General features: G+C 42.6%; 1 protein-coding gene across 1 annotated transcript in view; it reads left to right on the forward strand.

Annotated features, from left to right (window-relative positions):
* LOC110535764 (protein FAM222A) overlaps window positions 1-21,040 on the forward strand; it is an 81,843-nt gene that overhangs the window by 33,460 nt on the left and 27,343 nt on the right. Inside the window, exon 2 of the mRNA XM_036935559.2 lies at window positions 13,714-13,868. Within this exon, the coding sequence (XP_036791454.1) occupies window positions 13,763-13,868 (106 nt within the window). The 5' untranslated portion in view covers window positions 13,714-13,762. The remainder of the gene's footprint in view (window positions 1-13,713; window positions 13,869-21,040) is intronic.

The raw sequence follows: 21,040 nt of genomic DNA on the forward strand, positions 1-21,040 counted from the left end.
GCTGTTCCTCCCTTTTTATATTCATTTATTAATGTACGCAAATACACGGTATGCGGTATACGGTATATGCAAAAGAGGCACATCTCATTTTTTTTTTATTTTATCAGAAAGTATAAAAAAATAACTGGTATACTAAGAACATGTATATATGAGTGCATTATAAGAAAGGAAAAAGTGATGTTTTACAATAAATGTAATACCCTAATTCCCACCAAAATGCCTGAGCTGAGTATCTTCATCCATTGTCCAACAGTTACAATTATTCCATTTATTTTTTTAACGGTCCATTTTTTGTTGTAACTGTTGCTAGTCTCAGGTCTAAAAACCGGACTCAGTGTGAGGAGGAAAACACCTGCTGGGTTTCGAACTGTGTTTTGCTGTGTGGACAAATCCAACAGCACAAAAGTAAAGGAATCTGTCACCCCTCAGTTTGATTGAATGCGATCAGTGTCAATATATGAAGAGGCCCTCATAACTCTGTGCCACCATTTGATCTGTGACGCCCTCCAGTCAGACCCTGGGGGTCACCTAAATACCAGCACGGAGTGTTTTTTTGTTCAGAACTAAACATGAAGGAAACAAGGAAATAAATCATGTTTCCTTTTAATTATATCCCATTGATTTATTGATCACCACACATATATTTTCAGACATGCATCTTTTCAGGCGGAAGTCTTTTGTGTGCGAACGTGCATGTGACGTGTGTGTGTGCGTGTGTGTGTGGGTGTCTGTGTGCGTGAAGGCTTCGCCATTTCTGTCTCTATTTGTCTGTTTGGTTTCTTCATAAACTGACGTTGGCTTCTCTTTGATCTGTCGGAGCCAAGCTGAGAAACGATGGCACCAACAAACAATGAACAAAACGTATGAAGATGATGCTCTGTGTTTGAATATTCGGGGGGGTGTATTAGAATAGACCATGTTGTTGTGTTAATCGATGAATAGATCTATCTGTGACACACACACATCCTGGGATATGAAACTTCTCAGTGTTTTTTTTGGACCAGGGTTTGGAGACTTTTTGGAGACGAGGCATTGAGAAGGGTAGATGGGGGAGATTCCGTTCCATGACTACTTGCATATAGGCATAATTTTAAAGTACGTTTTTAACAGTAATTAAGTCCTACTTGAGTGGTTGTCTTAACATGTGCTTAGTTGGTCAGAGGTGTCGGTGATGGAGCAATCGAAGTGGCACACTGACATGTCAAGAGCTGGAAGCATCATGGGGGGCGTCACAGGGAAGTCACATCTTTGCAGTGGACCACTGAGACTAAGTGCTACTTGCTCCTGTGTTTCCTCTGTCGTCTCTGACAGACTATACTTGTATTTTTGTTTCTTACAGGCCAACAGCAGCACCAATACACACTACATGACAAAAAGCATGTGGACACCTGCTCATCGAACATCTCATTCCAAAATCATGGGAGTTAATATGGTGTTGGTCCTCCCCTTTGCTGCTATAACAGCCTCTGCTCTTCTTGGAAGGCTTTCCACTAGATGCTGGAACCTTGCTGGAGGGACTTGCCTCTCCATTCAGCCACAAGAGCATTAGTGAGATCTGGCACTGAGGTTGGGCGATTAGGCCTGGCTCACAGTCGGCGTTCCAATTCATCCCAAAGGTGTTCAATGGGGTTGAGGCCAGGACTCTGTGCAGGCCAGTCAAGTTCTTCCACACCGATCTCGACGAACAATTTCTGTATGGATCTCGCTTTGTGCATGGTGGCATTGTCATGCTGAAACAGGAAAGGGCCTTCCCCAAAGTTGGAAGCACCGAATTATCTAGAATGTCATTGTATGCTGTAGTGTTACGATTTCCCTTCACTGGAACTAAGGGGCCTAGCCCAAACCATGAAAATCAGCCCAGACCATTATTGGCACTATGCATTGGGGCAGGTAGCGTTCTCGTGGTATCCGCCAAACCCAGATTTGTCCGCCAGACTGCCAGATGGTGAAGCGTGATTCCTCACTCCAGAGAGGGCGACACCACTGCTCCAGAGTCAAATGGTGGCATACTTAACATGGGGATCTTAGGCTTATGTGCGGCTCCTCGGCCATGGAAACCCATTTCACCACGAACAGTTCTTGTGCTGACGTTGCTTCCAGAAGCAGTTTCGAACTCGGTAGTGAGGATTACAACCGAGGACGGTCCCGTTCTGTGAGTTTATGTGGACTATCACTTCGCGGCTTAGCCGTTGTTGCTCCTAGACATTTCCACTTCACAATAACAGCACTTACAGTTGACTGGGGCAGCTCAAGCAGGGCAGAAATGTTACGAAACGACTTGTTGGAAAGGTGGCATCCTATGACAGTGTCACGTTGAACGTCACTGAGCTCCTCAGTAAGGCCATTCTACGGCCCAATGTTTTGTCTATGGAGATGAATTTTATACACCCGTCAGCAACATGTGTGGCTGAAATAGCCAAATCCACTCATTTTAAGAGGTATGTATGTATATAGTTCTACCTGTATGCATTTTCTATGTGTGAACTGTAGGAAAGGGGTTGTTGCTTGGTCAGAGTGTCACGGTTGTCTCATTTGGGTGGCCTTTTATTAGGCAATAATGATAGAACAAGCCCTGCACAGAGACACCGCAGTCAGCCCAGAAGTCAATTAGTACTCATTGCTATGACATGGCGGACATTAGTGTATGCAAGCGTGTGGTGATACGAGATGGCAGTCTACTCACTGCTTTTTAGACTGACAGCAGACCATGACTGAAAGACTGATGCAGACTGGAATATGGAACCAAAAGGATACTGCTTTATTTTATTTGACAACCCAGATTTAGCTGGTACTCACCTAGGCCCGGTTTCCCAAAAGCAAAGTTAATCCTTGGAACCTTTTTTAGGAGCATCGTTAAATCTCCGAGCTGTGTCCCAAAACCATTGTTATTGACGTTGCACTTTAAAACGCCTGCCTCAGACCACTCGTAGAACAGCTAAATGCGTTGTTAATGCTTTTTGTTTTTTTTTGCCCTTCCGCAACACTTTATACACAGACGTTCTCCCCTGAACTTAGGATCATATGGTTTATCCGTCTCTTGACCGCGGATAACCTCAGAACAAAGTTGATTACGAATAGAACGTAGCCTAACGTGAGCAATGATGTGCCAAATCGGTGATTTAGTGCATTTTTATAGGGTAAGCCACATCAATATTTGCAGCCATAGGTGGTAATATCTCTCCAGGAGCTGATCCGTCTTCAGTATTGTGAAACAATTATAATCTTAAGGTAAGATTTGAATTGAGAAAGCTGATCCGAGAGCAGCATGGCCTTTCTTTCGATCCTATCAGTATCGACACATGCTCCAACGACGCACTTGGTTCTCTCTGTGTGTTTTGGGAAACGCGCGTTGCGTCTTCGGCCGCTGTGGGAAAGATGCATCATTAAAACACCCGTAAGCCTAAATTCCATCACTATTGGGAAACTGGGCCCTAGTATTTAGGCAACCAAACTAGGCTGTTTGGTGACAACGGCTCCTTTCTGGTCGGCGTGCTTACCGTCGAAGAGGGTAAGACTTTGTAAGTATTGTCATTCTGTATTACGAATGACCGTGATTACTAACAGTGAAGTGAATGGATCCTGCTGCACTGACCATTCTCCATACGTGTTATATAAATAATGTGTCACCTACCAAATAGTTCCTGTAGGCTTTAGCACACAATGGCCTTTTGTTGGGCCAGTTTTGTTTTGCTGGTGTATTGGGTTGTGCAGGACTGTTGAGTATAGACTGTGTCTAGGGGCCTGTATTGTTCTAGGGAATCGGTGTCTCTTGTTAGTGGAGCTGTGAGGGTTGGTTAACAATGCCTTATTTAATGTCCCAGCTTGCGTGCCTGTCAGCAAATGTCCTCTCAGGATTTGTATGTGTGTGTTGTTTATACTTGTGTGTGCTGGTGCAGTGTGTGTCTGCGATCTATGGGAGCCTCTCCCTTTGTGTTTGTGTGTCCAAATTGGGGTCTGTAGCTCTTCTATTGTGTGCCCTATCCACCGTAGACTAGTGTGTATGCGTGAATGTGTGCGTGCGTGTATAGTGCTGTGCGTGGAGGAAAGTTAAAGGGCAGGGGAGTTTACTGCCAGCCATTCCTAATGGTAATGGGGCCTTTCATTCTCCCGCTATTCATGAGGGGGAGCTGGGGGATCAGCGGGGTAGAGGCAGTGCCTTGTTAAAGAAAAAAGAAAGGGATTTGAGTGTGTCGATTGGATTAACTTGTTTGGGTCTATTAACAGGGGAGACACAGCATCTTGTTAAAAGCGCTGCATGGGGCGTCCCACAGTGAGCCGGTGGGTCACTATTCAATTAGGCCCAAGCCCCGCCCTTTTCACCAAGCACGCCCACTACCAGTCAGCCCGCCACCAGGCTCCCAGACCTGAACTGCTCTGGTGGAAGGGGGAGGGGCATCACCAGGGCTGCACAGACAGACAGACGGTCGCAAACACACATGCACACTACTCTTTTACAATGGCTTCCACTTTTGGAGCGTACAAGGCCCTTTCTTGAGGTTGCTCTCCCAACCTGGTTGGATGCTTGTCTAGGCAGACAAGTGCAGGGTGCAGGGGGACGCGCCTCCTATAATCCGAGGGTCCATTCTCATTGATGAGAATTAATATTTATTCTCGAGAGACATAACTGTAATGAATATTCATTCATCTGAAATTGCAGTAACAGCGTGAGCCACCACCCATGCAAGAAGCTGATCAACTCACCAAGGGAATTATCAGCATTTTCAATCGGCATTTTGCGTTTACCTCATATAATGACTTCATGGCATTGATAAAACTAAGCCTGGTTTGTTCTAAGATAGCTTTGATACGGTGGAGCTGTACTTTTACATTTTCGTATGAGAGGGGTAAACGTTTATGTTTAATATACTAACATTGCTAGCTAGCATAGCTACCTGGGTGTGTTTATTGTCATGCAAGCCACATTTATATGCAAGCGACATTCAGCCAGTGCGTGTAAGAATGACAAAATAAACATTTAATGATCTGCACACGCTTGTGAATGGTTGAAGAGTGTAGCTAATATGGTTTGGTTGCATTATTCAACAGTAGTTCATGTTGGAAAAGTTGATTGCGTTGTTGAATAGTTTGCGACAAACTGGTGGCTACTGTGATACTGATATTTACGGTAAATTTAGAGCTCCAGAGCAATCGTGTCACGTTGCCAGACAACGAAAGGCAAAGGCAAGGGAGTGCATTCAATTTCGTTTATACAATTTGCCCCTTTTTTTTTGCTAGAAACATTATACTGCACATTACTATATATATTATATTATATTATTATTTAGCTCCTTTGTTAGCAGTAAGATACAGTTTATAGTTCATGCCCAGTACGGTAGGAAAATGTTTGTTTGGAAAGGTATGTTCATAGTGTAACGACCCTGGGTTTATAAGCGCAGTCGATAGCGCGACGGACCTCGGGCTCGAAGGTCGAGGGTTCAAGACCTGCTCCCTGCTATTTCATTACAATATATTCCTTTCCACACATACATGCGGTTATTTTTTATTTAAAAAAATATATATATATTTCACCTTTATTTAACCAGGTAGGCAAGTTGAGAACAAGTTCTCATTTACAATTGCGACCTGGCCAAGATAAAGCAAAGCAGTTCGACACATACAACGACACAGAGTTACACATGGAGTAAAACAAACATACAGTCAATAATACAGTATAAACAAGTCTATATACGATGTGAGCAAATGAGGTGAGAAGGGAGGTAAAGGCAAAAAAAGGCCATGGTGGCAAAGTAAATACAATATAGCAAGTAAAACACTGGAATGGTAGATTTGCAATGGAAGAATGTCCAAAGTAGAAATACAAATAATGGGGTATTTACCCGTCTCTAAGCCTACTCAAGGATGAAACTTTGTTTCGGTGCACAGAATCATCATAACACCACGAGATAGAAACGGTTTATTTTGGCCTGTTAATGCTTTTCTTTGTTCATACTTCCCGAATTGTTGGAGTTCCGTGTGTCTGTCATTTGGGTTGTGCGCTCGGATCGCGCGCACCACTATATGCTACTAGGTTGCCGGACGCCATTCACTGGTTCCATTCATGTTCATGATGTTGTTTAACGTGTGCCCAATTGAACCTTTTACTGCAGTGGGCTAAATCAGGGTCACAGAGTGATTCTTGGTAGAGTTAAACAAATCTACTTTGAAACAAAAGTATACACCTCACACGCATGGTTATGGGCTTAAAAGAAAAGAAGACACCTGTACCATGCCAGATATAGAGTTTACATTTATTCAATTTTGAGTTTGCATCCCAATATTACACTTTACATACATCACAGAAGACTTACCTATAGAAAAACTGTTTGACATAAACACCAGAATTTGTCATTAATGATTCAGTGTACATGGAAGTGCTCATGTCTGTTTCGGACACAATATATTTCATGCTTGTGCTTCTAGCTCCGACAGTGCAGTAATATCTAACAAATTACATAACATATACACAAAACACACAAATCTAAGTAGGAATTAATGAATACTATATACATATGGATGAGCGATGTCAGAGCGGACCGGACTAAGATAAAGTAGAATAGAATACAGTATATACATATGACATGAGTAATGCAAGATATGTAAACATTATTAAGTGAATGAGATACTGTAGAATAGTATAGAAAACAGTATATACATATGAGATGAGTAATGTAGGGTATGTAAACATTATATAAAGTGGCATTGTTTAAAGTGGCTAGTGATACATTTATTACATAAATTTTTCCATTATTAAAGTGGCTAGAGTCGAGTCAGTATGTTTGCCCCCGCTAATGCGTTGGGCAGATCGCACCCCTCTCTGGAGAGCCTTGCAGTTACGGGCGGTGCAGTTGCCGTACCAGGCGGTGATACAGCTCGACAGGATGCTTTCAATTATGCATCTGTAAAAGTTTGTGAGGTTTTTAGGTGACAAGCCACATTTCTTTAGCCTCCTGAGGTTGAAGAGGCTCTGATGCACCTTCTTCACCACACTGTCTGTGTGGGTGGTCCATTTCAGTTTGTCAGTGATGTGTACACCAAGGAACTTGAAACCTTCTCCACTGCACCCCCACCACTCTCCCAGAGCCCTCACCTCCCTGTAGGCTGTCTCGTCATTGTTGGTAATCAAGCCCACTACTGTTGTGTAGTCTGAAAACTTGATGATTGCAGACGACACAACAGTAGTAGGCTTGCTTACCAAACCTACTAATACAGCTAATACATCGGTATTAGCCAGATGTTGGTGTCATGTTGCCATACATGTTGGTATTTTCCTTGGGTATACAGTATATGGGCTCGTTTTGGATAGAAATTCAGTTCTGCTTTAGAATTTAAGTGGGGAGTCTGTTTGAGCCAGGTACACTCCTAACCTGCGGTTTGCTATTTTGTTTGAGATGTAAGTCTATTGTCTACTCGTATGTGTTGTGAATATCTTTGCCAGCTATCACTATTGAACACTGTGGAGAAATATGGACACCTTTGCACCAGACCTTCAGTCACACTTTATTTGGATAGTCCATCTGTAGATGATGGTCATACTATCTGTTCATAAGCATCTGACGATCTGTTAAGGTAAGGTTTAGAGTAAGGGTTAGAGTTAGGGCTAGGATTAGGGTAAGGGTTAAGTTTAGGGTTAGGATAAGGATCAGAGCTAGAGTTAGTTTATAAGTTAATTGAAATGTTACTGACAGTCTCTAGAACGTGTACAGATTGGCTATTCAAAAAGCCTCCTGAATATCTACCCTTAAGACCACATCTCCACGTTACCTAGTTCACATTTGGTGGCAGCGGTGGGATATGAACCCACGCCTCCGAGGAGACTGGAGCCTCAAAAAAGAGCCACAGGAGTAAAGTGACAGCTATATCAATCCAGCGAGATTTGAGTGACAAGTGGATTTTGCACCACTCAAACACAGGAAATAGATGGCTGAAAAATACATCCTCAGGTGGGAGGGGCATGCACGGCGCTAACTTAATTGTTACCAGAAATGATTTGATATTGAGATGAAAACGGCTGCATTGGACCTTTAATAAATGGGCTGAGAGGACACAGAGAGAGGCTTTTAGCCTTTGAATGGCCAGTAATGAGCTCAAAGTGCCTGTGTGTTTGGGCCAGGCCTGCCTCACTGTGTGTGTGAGAGAGAGAGGGGAAATGGCACTGCACACACTAGTAGGCTTTTCAGGGGCACCTGGCATGTGCGTGCATGCACATACTGCAATCAATAGGTCTTCTTTGACTATGCATACAGCACATGAACGCCAGGGCTTTTTGTCCATCAAAAAGGGGCTTAGATGGTGGGCGTGTCATGGGGCGTGGCAATCAGCGAGGTCGGCCCATCGGAGCGGCTGAATTCTAGAGAACATTTTAGAGTGGCGCAGCGGTCTAAGGCACTGCATCCCAGTGCTAAGGCGCCACTACAGCCTGGGGTTCGATCCCAAGCTGTGTCACAGCCGGCAGTGACCGGGAGCCCTATGGGTCGGCGCACAATTGGCCCAGTGCCGTCCGGGTTAGGGGAGTGTTTGGCCGGGGGGCTCATTGTGCTCTAGTGACTCCTTGTGGCATGTCGGGCGCCTGCAAGCTGTCATCATGGCTACTTTGAAGAATCTCAAATACAAAATACATTTTTATTTGTTCTAACACTTTTTTGGTTACTACATTATTCCATATGTGTTATTTCATAGTTTTGATGTCTTTACTATTCTCCAGTGTAGAAAATAGTAAAAAATTAAAACCCTTGAATGAGAAGGTGTGTCCAAACTTTTGATGGGTACTGTTTATAAAAAAGATTTAGAGGCCCCCCATCTTGGCGGTGAAGATACATTTTTTGCAGTTTAAAGATCATTTCTTGAAATTCTACCCATTTTGACACGCAGCTTACAGAAAATGTTGCAGTTTTAAAGCTAATTTGCTGAAATTCTATGCATTTTGCAATGGGCTAAAGCTATGTTATTTTTCTTAAACATAATACCTAAATCAATGCTGCTAAATTAAGTGTTTTTGGAGTTTTCAATTCTCCCTGACTGTTTAGCTTTTCTTTTGGTGATTGTCAATTCTCAAAGATTATGTTAGAAAAAAATATGTAGGTCCATGATATTTTTTTATGTACTTTATATCTGAGTTTTAGTCGTTTAAGTTTACACTGAAAGTGTTTTTTCATCCTGAAAATGTATAAACTAAAAAACATATATATATACACATGCACTGAGTGTACAAAACATTAGGCACACTTGCTCTTTCCAGGACATAGAATGACCAGGTGAACCCAGGTGAAAGCTCTGATCCATATTGTTGTGACTTTTAATTTTAGTTATTTAACCTGTATTTAACTAGTCAAGTCAGTGAAGAACAAATTCTTATTTACAATCACGGCCTACTCCGGTCAAACCCTAACCCGGACGACACTGGGCCAATTGTGCGCCTGTCTATGGCACTCCCAATCACGACCAGTTTTTAAATCCAATTCTAATCATTGTAGATTAAGGGGGGGAGAAAGGTTAGAGAATACTTTTTAAGCCTTGAGACAATTGAAACATGGATTGTGTGTGTGCCATTCAGAGGGTGAATTGGCAAGACAAAAGATTGAAGTCCCTTTTAAATGGGGTATGGAAATAGGTGCACACAGACACATGCTTTAAACATTATAGGCTTACTTATAGTTTGAGGTTCTGATCTACTGTTTTTACATTGTGTTTAGTCTACAACGAATGAGGCGATAGAGTTTATACACACAATAACTTACATTCTGTGAGGCATTTGGGTCTTTATGGTCATAGAGCTGGAGATTTATAGCCTACGGGGAGATTGATTAGTGCCGTCACTGGCCCTGATGCAGGGTTGGCACTCCCCCTCCCCACCCATTTGCCTGTTCTCACACACACACACACACACATCTTGGTCCCCCAGGCCTTTGCTGACAGTTTCCGAGAGCGGTCGCATGTTAAGTTGCTACAGACAGACTGCTGTTTCTCAAGATTACAATTTTTTTGCTGTCCAGAGATAATGCTATCAATCACCATGGCACAGGAGTGTATGTGTGTGTGTATGTACTGTACAGTGCCTTCAGAAAGTATTCATACTCCTTGACTTATTCCACATTTAGTTGTTTTACAGCCTGAATTCAAAATCGAATAAAAATAATAATCATTCTCACCCGTCCACACACACTACACATAATGACAAAGTGAAAACTTGTTTTTGGAAATTCTAGCAAATGTATTGAAAATGAAATCCAGAAATATCAAATTCTGTAAGTATTCACACCCCTGAGTCAATACACTTTAGAATCAACTTTGGCAGCGATTACAGCTGTCTTTCTGGGTAAGTCTCTAAGAGCTTCCCACACCTGGATTGTGCAAAATTTGCCCATTTATTATTTTCAAAAGATTTTGAAGTAGATTTTAGTCAAAACCGTAACTTGGCCACTCAGAAACATTCACTGTCTTCTGAGTAAGCAACTCCAGTGTAGATTTGGCCTTGTGTTTTATGTTATTGTCCTGCTGACAATAGGTTACTGTGCTGTTATTGTCCTGGGAATTCATCTCCCAGTGTCTGGTGGAGAGCAGACTGAAACAGGTTTTTCTCTAGGATTTTGCCTGTGCTTAGCTCCTTTGCGTTTCTTTTTTATCCTGAAAAACTCCCCAGTCCTTAACCTCTCTGGGATCGTTCGGGACGCTAGCGTCCCACCTCGCCAACAGCCAGTGAAATTGCAGGGCGCCAAATTCAAAACAACAGAAATCCCATAATTAAAATTCCTCAACCATACAAGTATTTTGCACCATTTTAAAGATGCACTTCTCGTTAATCCAACCACAGTGTCCGATTTTAAAAAGGCTTTTCGGCGAAAGCAGAACATATCATTATGTTAGGTCAGCAACTAGTCACAGAAAGCATTCAGCCATTTTCCAACCACAGAGAGGTATCACAAAAAGCAGAAATACAAATAAAATGAATCACTAACCTTTGACAATCTTCATCAGATGACACTCCCAGGACTCAATGTTACACAATACATGTATGTTTTGTTCGATCAAGTTCATATTTGTATCCAAAAAACTCCGTTTACATTGGCGCCATGTTCAGAAATGCCTCCAAAACATCCAGAGAAATTGCTGAGAGCCACATCAAATAACAGAAATACTCATAAACTTTGATGAAAGATACATGTTTTACATAGAATTAAAGATAAACTTGTTCTTAATGCAACCACTGTGTCAGATTTCAAAAAAGCTTTACGGCAAAAGCACAATATTCAATAATCTGAGAACAGCGTTCAGCCACAAAAGCAAGCCATACAGTTACCCGCCAAGTTGTGGAGTCAACAAAAGTCATAAATAGCATTATAAATCTTCACTTACCTTTGCTGATCTTTGTCGGAATGCACTCCCAGGACTTCCACAAGAAATGTTTGTTTTGTTCGATTACGTCCATATTTATGTCCAAATACTTCCATTTTGTTAGAGCGCGAGCGCAAAATCCAGACGAAAAGTCAAGAGTTCCATTACAGATTGTAGAAACATGTCAAGCGATGTTTACAATCAATCCTTAGGGTCTTTTTATAATAAATCTTCAATAATATTCCAACTGGACAATAGCGTATTCATTACAGAGGAAAAAGTTGTTTCTAAAACTTGATTGGAGTCCACCTGTGGTAAATTCAATTGATTGGACATGATTTGGAAAGCCACACACCTGTCTATATAAGGTCCCACAGTTGACAGTGCATGTCAGAGCAAAAACCAAGCCATGAGGACGAAGGAATTGTCCGTAGAGCTCTGAGACAGGATTGTGTCAAGAGGCATATACGGGGAAGGGTATATGAGAACATATACCCAAGAACACAGTGTCCTCCATCATTCTTTAGAAGAAGTTTGGAACCACCAAGACTCTTCCTAGAGCTGACCGCCCGGCCAAACTGAGCAATCGGGGGAGAAGGGCCTTGATCAGGGAGGTGACCAAGAACTCGATGGTCACTTTGACAGAGCTCCAGAATTCCTCTGTGGAAATGTGAGAACCTTCCAGAAGGACAACCATCTCTGCAGCACTCCACCAATCAGGCCTTCATGGTAGAGTGGCCAGACGGAATCCAATCCTCAGTAAAAGGCACATGACAGCCGCTTTGGAGTTTGCATAAGCACTCAGGACCTCAGACTGGGGCGAAGGTTCACCTTCCAACAGGAAAATGACCTTAAGGACATAGCCAAGACAACATAGGAGTGGCTTCAGGACAAGTCTCTGAATGTCCTTGAGTGGCCCAGCCAGAGCTTGGACTTGAACCCGATCAAACATCTCTGGAGAGACCTGAAAATAGATGTGCAGCGACGCTCCCCATCCAACGTGACAGAGCTTGAGATGATCTGCAGAGAAGAATTGGAGAAACTCCCCAAATACCGGTGTGCCAAGCTTGTAGCGTCATACCCAAGAAGACTCGAGGCTGTAATCACTGCCAAAGGTGCTTAAACAAAGTACTGAGTAAAGAGTCTGAATGCTTATGTAAATGTTCTATTCAGTGATGTAAAGTACGTAAGTATAAATACTTCAAAGTACTACTTAAGTAGTTTTATTCGGTATCTGTGCTTTACTTTACTATTTATTTTTTTGACAACATTTACTTCACTACGTTCCTAAAGAAAATAATGTAGTTATTACTCCATACATTTTCCCTGACACCCAAAAGTACTCGTTATGTATTGAATGCTAAGCTGACAGGAAAATGGTCCAATTCATGCACTTATCAAGATAACACGTGGTCATCCCTACTGCCTCTGATCTGGCAAACTTACTAAACACAAATGCGTAATTTGTAAATGAGTGTTCCCCCTGGCTATCAGTGCATTTTAAGGAATTAGAAATTATTTATACTTTTACTTTTGATACTTAAGTATATTTAGAGCCAAATACTTTTAGACTTTTACTCAAGTAGTATTTTACTGGGTGACTAACTTTTACTTGAGTAATTTTCTATTAAGGTATCTATACTTTTACTCAAGTATCACAATTGATACTTTACCACTGGTGATAGTTCCGTTTTGTATTTTTAATAAATGTGCAAAAATGTCTAAACCTGTTTTTGCTTTGTCATTATGGGGTATTGTGTGTAGATTGATGAAGGAAAAAAACGCTATAATCCGTTTTAGAATACAGCTGTAACGATACAAAATGTGGAAAAAGTCAAAGGGCCTGAATAAATTCCGAATGCTCTGTATTGACTGAAGACATTACAGATTTTCATTTTTTATTAATTAGTCAAATAAATCAAAAACGTTATTCTACTTTGACATTATGGGGTATTGTGTGTGGGCCAGTGACAAAAAAACCTTATATTTAATACATTTAAATTCAGGCTGTAACACAACAAAATGTGGAAAAAGTTAAGGGGTGTGAATACTTTCTGAAGGCACTTTGTGTTAGTTAGAAAGATGTGTATCTAATAGACAGAAGTCACGCTAGAGCAGATGCCATGTTTGAAAGCGTCAGTTTGGATCCTCCTTCCTCAAACCTGTTTGAACTCTTCTGCCCCCAGCACAGGGCAGGTGCATGTTTATCATTGTCACAGAGTTCCTAAGAAGACAGGCAGTTGTAGGCGGCATCGAGCCAGTCCTTGTCCCAGCCTGCTACTGAGCTTCACAGACTTCCATGCCCGTGAAGTTTTGCTTCTTCTGTTCTGATTCTTTCTTCATTCCCTTCTCTCGTTCTCTTCTCTCGTTCTCTTTCTCCCCCAGGTTGGCCTTGGCAGTCCTCCGGCTGTAGTTGTCTCCCCACCCCCCCACCATGCTGGCCTGCCTGCAGAGGAGGCAGAACCCTCCCATCCCATCCTCCCAGCACCCCCTGTGTGCTAGCAAGGCCCTGGAGCCGCCTCAAGCACTCAGCCGAAAATGTAAGTCCACGACAAGGAAATATAAGAAAGGTCAAGAGTTTTGTTAGGTTGACGTTATTTGTTGTTTCCAAATGTACAGTGCCTTTAGAAAGTATTTACACCTCTTGACTTTTTACTAGGGCAAGATGAAAATCTTGGTCGACCGAGAGTCGTCTGTTCTTTCAACCAATCGATTGGTCGAAATGTTAAAATGTGTATTTTTCAATATATAGACACACTGTTTGAATAAATGTAACTATATGTAGGCTACTGAGCTTTATGCACTTCAATGAAAAATTAAGAAACACAAATGACTAAAGAGGGAGCCAGAGATCAATATAGCCTAACCAGAAGGGGGAAAAAATGTCGTCGTCCCCCCCCGCTGCCCGTTGCTACTGGCCTTAGCAGATTCTGCCGTTACGCTCCTGAAGTTGCTGGTAATAGGCTACACCAGCAGTCTGAAACCTTTTCCATTTGGAGTGCCATGTCTATTGTTCTGCATGCCAGTTATGATTTTCATATGCACATTTTCGTGGAACAGTTTCATTTAATTTATAATAAAGTCTAAATATCTACAAATCAATGTCATGTGGTTAATCAAAATGATATCTAAATGAAAATTATACAAATCTAAAAGTAACTTCTATTGCCATTGCCAATATGTACAAATAGCCTACCTTAAGCCAACAAGTAAAAACATTGCAGCCCGCAGGTATAAAATATCCCGATAAAGATAAATATCCTATAAATCACATTGGCCACGCATGGCCTGTCTGCAAGGAACTTGAAACATTGTATCAACAATTAACTTGATCCAAAATCTTGTGTTAGCAAACTTGAAACATTGTATAAAATATTCTGGGCCCTCAGAGTTTCCTGCGCCATTAAGCTCCGGACAGACAGCCACAGCTGTCGGCTATTTGTGCAAGGTATAAGAAATAATCAGATAGGCCTATTTTATGACGTTTCCACCGGATCAGAGCATGACATTTTTTCTCCTTTCATGCTGAGTGGTTATCGAAAGGGAGAGCGCTGGAAATATTTTTCAAATAAACTATAATGTCATTCTCAATGGAGGTCAAATAGACATTGTTTACTTGCTGTTTGATTCAAATAAAAAAATACTTTGAGAAGCTCCATGGTGATGGTGAGTTAAGTCAATCAGAAATAGTATCAGATCCCCAAATGGGCACATTTATAGGCCTACATTTGCGCGCAGGCCAGGCAGCCTAGGCCGACTGTACTTCTATGCATAAACAGGTGCGTATCCTTGCTCAAGATTGACAGGAGCACTCCAAACAAAAAACAATGAATAACTCGACCAGTCGACTAAATAGGGTCAGCCCCACTTTTGACACATTTTGTTAGGTTAGAAAGTGAGATTAAAATGGATTTAATTGTCCTTTTTTGTCAATGATCTATACACAATATTCTAATGTCATACTGGATGGAAAAATTATACGATTATGTAAAACAAAACACATTTTGATTAGACAAGTATTCGCCCTCATTGGCAATGATTACAGCTATGAGAGTTTTTTGGTAAGTCTCTAAGAGCTTTGCATACCTGGATTGTACAATATTTGCCCATTTATATTTTAAAAAATTCAAGTTCTGTCAAGTTGGTTCTTGATCATCGCTAGACAGGCATTTTCAAGTCTTGCCATAGATTTTCAAGGAGCAAACTGTAACTAGGCCACTTGGGAACATTTCAATATCGTCTTGGTAAGCAACCCCAGTGTATGTTTGTAATTTTCCTGCTGAAAGATGAATTTGTTTCCAGTGTCTGTTGGAAAGCAGACTGAACCAGGTTTTTTTGTATCCCCAAAAAACTCCTTAGTCCATGCCGATGACAAGCATACCTATAACATGATGCAGCCACCACCATGATTGAAAATATGAAGAGTGGTACTCAGTGATATGTTGGATTTGCCCCAAACAATGCTTTGTATTTAGGGAAAAAAGTTAATTTCTTTACCACATTTTTTTGCAGTATTACTTTAGTGCCTTATTGAAAACAGGATGCATGTTTTGGAATAATTGTATTCTGTACAGGCTTTCTTCTTTTCACTTTGTCATTTAGGTTAGTATTGTGCAGTAACAACAATGTTGATCCATCCTCAGTTCTATCACAGCCATTAAACTCTATAACTGTTTTAAAGTCACCATTGGCCTCATGGTGAAATCCCTGAGCGGTTTCCTTCCTCTCCAGCAGCTGAGTTAGGAAGGACGCTTGTATCTTTTTAGTGAGTGGGCGTAGTGGTACACCATCCAAAGTGTAGTTAATAACTCCAGCATGCTCAAAGGGATAGTCAGTGTCTGCTTTTTTTCTCACCCATCTACCAATGGGTGCCCTGCTTTGCGAAACTTTGGATAACGTCCCTGGTCTTTGTGTACCTTACAGATAATTCTATGTGTGGGGTACAGAGATGGGGTAGTCATTCAAAAATCATGTTAACCACTATTATTGCATGCAGAGTGAGTCTATGCCACTTATTATGTAACTTGTTAAGCAAGTTTTTACTCCACTTTGACATTATGGGATATTCTGTGTAGATCAGTGACACACAATCTCAATTTAATCCATTTTAATTTCACTCTGTAACACAACAAATGTGGAAAAAGTCAAGGCACTGTATTTGATGTGGTGTGCACTTACAGTAAAGTGAGTCTTTGGGGTTGCCGTGTTGTTCCTCATTGTGAAGAGAGGGACTGTTTAGCTGTGCTGACTGTGCAGTCCTGGCAACGCCGCGTTTGAACAGTGTTAGTGTTTAATGTGCCTCCCTTGCCCTGGGTGACCCTCAGGGACCCTCGGGGTGTGTAAACATTTACAGTGTCTGGCCCCTGCCTCTGCGGCACGGTGGGCTGGCTGTAAAGCACCACAGCTGCTCTGTTTGAGCCCAGAACACAAGCCTCCAACTTCCCTCACATGAAACACTATGTCCATGGGAAGTTATGTAAAACGGGAGGGGAAAGAAACTAGAAACTAGTTTGGACCAGCTAAGGATTAAAGAAAGCTGCCGTATTCCCGCTGGAAGGTGAATTTCTGCCTAAATTCCCTGAAGCCTCAGGATTAACCCTTTAGTGGAACAAAACTGTCCTGTTTGTGTGTGTGTGGCGGGCTGTTACGCTTATAGGGCGCTCAATACTCTGGGAACGTTCTATGTTTGCGTGGCAGTCCTAGTACCTCACAAGCCGATTAAAGGGGAAGTAGAGAAGGAGCACACTCACCTAGCAATGTCTACCTCAGCTTAGGGAAGCTTAAAGGAACTATTGTACACGTAACGATTTCACCTGCTAATAGCCCTACTTTTCAATAGCATATCACTAGTAGTAAAGGAAACATACTTTTCTGACTTCCGCATGCCACAATAAAATAGCTTTATTGGTCTGGCCAGCTTGTGTACACCTTTCACTGTTGCATGATTGATTCATGTTTGCAAGGTTGACAACTTGTAACATATGTTTTTTAAAGTACGATAAGGTTGTAAAGCGATACTCAGCTTTCTCAAGTTTAAAGCCCCCCCCCCCCCCCCCCAAATATTATGGCTAAAAGGTTACATGTTACTCCTTTAATGGGGATAGCAGTGCCTGCTCCCCTTCCTCGCTCTACCCAGCTATCGACGCCCCTGATTGGCTGTAGGGCAAGAAATGAAATACTAACCTGGGTCTGACAGGCCAATTAGATTTCAACAATGTCCTTCCCCTGTGTGCGTCAATTATCAAAGGGGAGAGGTAAAGAGAGGACCTGGTTGTTCAGACCTTACGTTAGTGTTTCCTGGTTCCATGAGGATGGAGCAGACCTATAGTGGAGTGAAGCCCGTCCAGTTGAGTGAATGAGAAAGTGATTAAGAGGGGAGAAATGAAGAGTGCGAGGACAAAAGAGGTCGGCCTCGAATGGCCATCTTAATCGATTCCTTCCAATTTGGACAGGATTAGCCCACTTCCTCCCCGGGCCTCTTATTGAAGAGCAGCCAGTGGGAGTCGGAGTTAGAATCAATAGATAAAAAGAACAGTTTCTCCTTGTCCCCCCTTCTCTCCCTCTCTGTCTCTCTGTCCACCTGTTAAATCCGTTGATTGAAAGATTACCACCGTGGCCGCATTGAGGTTTATAATGAGTGTATTTGAGAAGACTGGCCTCCTTTCTGTCCCGGCGAAGGTGAGACTGTGTGTTGGATTTCAGAATTGTACTGTACTCTATAGCCCTTGCCCCTCAATGAGAGAGGGGATTGTTCAGCCAGGCTCAAAAGGGGTTCGGAGGGGCAGATGTCGGCTTTGGCCGGGGGAACGTGGGCACACACTGAGCTCCCTCGTGCAAAGCTAGGTCATCGTCGATCGATCACCCGTGGCCCAGTTAGAGATGAGGGACGAGGAGGCGGCGTTGTGGGGTAAGTTGACCCGGGCTCTCAGTAGAACGCTGCTGCCTGTCTCTGCCTAGCCTGAACGATTCCAACCGCTCACAGAGAGAAAGAGGGTGTGAGGGAGATTGTTACCTGGCAGTGACAGGAGAGGGGAGCTGGTCTCCCATTTGCATCTTCTGTCCTTTACACAAAAGCAGTGAGGAGGGTGGGTGCTTAGGAAAGCGGTGGTGGGTAGGGAGAGGGTGAGGAGTGGGGCAGCAGGGGTATTAGAACCTCCCCCCCCTGCATGTAAATGCAGAGGGGCTGCACAGTTCATTGACGTGACTCCCATTAAAAATACCTCATACCCTCAATAAAAAAGGACTTAACTGGCGGAAAGCATTCAGATCGGCTTGCCAGACAATCAATTTCCCCTGAGCGCACAGAGCTTAGCGGGAGAAACGGGAGGCGGGGGGGGGGGGGGGTGTAGGTAATACCACTGAGGAAGCCATGCCAGGAAAAATGTGTTTTGACAGTTGCGTTGTTTGCAATATAACCTATAAGTTCATATCCTTAGCCTAGGCCTATATACATATAACGGTGGCAAAGACAATAAGAAGACACAGTGGCAAGATAAATTCAACCCCACCTTTGTTTATAACAAAACCAAAACCAGAGTGTACCTGTGGATTTTCAAGGCCTACCTTCAAACTCATTGCCTCTTTGCTTGACATCATGGGAAAATCAAAAGAAATCAGCCAAGACCTCAGAAAAAGAATTGTAGACCTCCACAAGTCTGGTTCATCCTGGGATCAATTTCCAAATGCCTGAAGGTACCACGTTCATCTGTACAAACAATAGTACGCAAGTATAAACACCATGGGACCACGCAGCTGAAATACTGCTCAGGAAGGAGACACGTTCTGTCTCCTAGAGATGAACGTACTTTGGTGCGAAAAGTGCAAATCAATCCCAGAACAACAGCAAAGGACCTTGTGAAATGCTGGAGGAAACAGGTACAAAAGTATCTATATCCACAATAAAACAAGTCTTATATCGACATAACCTGAAAGGCCCCTCAGCAAGGAAGAAGCCACTGCTCCAAAACCGCCATTAAAAAGCCAGACTACAGTTTGCAACTGCACATGGGGACAAAGATCGTACTTTTTGTAGAAATGTCCTCTGGTCTGATGAAACAAAAATAGAACTCTTTGGCCATAATGACCATTGTTATGTTTGGAGGAAAAAGGGGGAGGCTTGCAAGCCGAAGAACACCATCTCAACCATGAAGCACGGGGGTGGCAGCATCATGTTGTGGGGGTGCTTTGCTGCAGGAGGGACTGGTGCACTTCACAAAAAAGATGGCGTCATGAGGGAGGAAACGTATGTGGATATATTGTAGCAACATCTCAAGACATCAGTTAATACTGATGTTAAAGTTAAAGCTTGGTCGCAAATAGGTCTTCCAAATGGACAATGACCCAACCATACTTCCAAAGTTGTGGCAAAATGTCTCAAGGACAACAAAGTCAAGGTATTGGAGTGGCCATCACAAAGCCCTGACCTCAATCCTATAGAAAATGTGTGGGCTGAACTGAAAAAGCGTGTGTGAGCAAGGAGGCCTACAAACCTGACTCAGTTACACCAGCTCTGTCAGGAGGAATGGGCCAAAATTCACCCAACTTATTGTGGGAAGCTTGTGGAAGGCTACCCAAAATGTTTGACCCATGTAAAAAAAATGTAAAAGCAATGCTACCTATTACTAATTGAGTGTACAGTATGTAAACATTTGACCCACTGGGAATGTGATGAAATAAATTAAAGCTGAAATAAATCATTCTCTCTAGTATTATTCTGACATTTCACATTCCTAAAATAAAGTTGTGATCCTAACTGACCTAAGACAGGGAATATTTACTAGGATTAAGTGTCAGGAATTGTGAAAAACTGAGTTTAAATGTATTTGGCTACGGTGTAGGTACATTTCCGACTTCAACTGTACATGACCTACTACAGCACGGTAAAGCAAGTTAATGTTTCAGACATTTTTGGACTACAAAACAACTACTGATTTAGAACCACAGAGATTTACCGCAAGTCGCAAAGAAAACAGGAGCTGCCTCCACTATTCTAGCACCACTTCAACTTCAATATTTCATCATCACATCACCTATACAGTGACAACTAAGATACTTTTGGTCATGTAGTGTATTGGGACACCTACTCGTCACACATCTCATTCCAAAATCATGGGTATTGGTCCCCCTTTGCTGCTATAACAGCCTCCACTCTTCAGGGAAGGCTTTCCACTAGATGTTGGAGCATTGCTGTGGGGACTTGCTTCCATTCAGCCACAAGAGCATTAGTGAGGTCATTCAATTAATCCCAAAGGTGTTTGATGGGGTTGAGGTCAGGGCTCTGTGCCGGCCAGTCAAGTTCTTCCACACCGATCTCGACAAACCATTTCTGTATGGACCTCGCTTTGTGCATGGGGGCATTGTCATGGTGAAACAGGAAAGGGCCTTCCCCAAACTGAATCGTCTACAATGTAATTGTATGCTGTAACGTTAAGATATCCTACCCCAAACCATGAAAACAGCCCCACACCATTATTCGATCTCCACCAAACTTTACAGTTGGCACTATGAATTGGGGCAGGTATTGTTCTCCTGGCATCCGCCTAACCCAGACTCCTCTGTCGGACTGCCATCTGGTGAAGCGTGATTCATCACTCCAGAGAACGTGTTTCCACCACTCCAGCCTACACTTGGCATTGCGCATGGTGATCTTTGGCTTGTATGTAGCTGCTCAGCCCTTGAATCCCATTTCATGAAGCCCCAGACGAACAGTTCT

This window comes from Oncorhynchus mykiss, chromosome 11, assembly GCF_057628025.1.
Source record: "Oncorhynchus mykiss isolate SJ-2025 chromosome 11, ASM5762802v1, whole genome shotgun sequence".
NCBI classification, from domain to species: domain Eukaryota; kingdom Metazoa; phylum Chordata; class Actinopteri; order Salmoniformes; family Salmonidae; genus Oncorhynchus; species Oncorhynchus mykiss.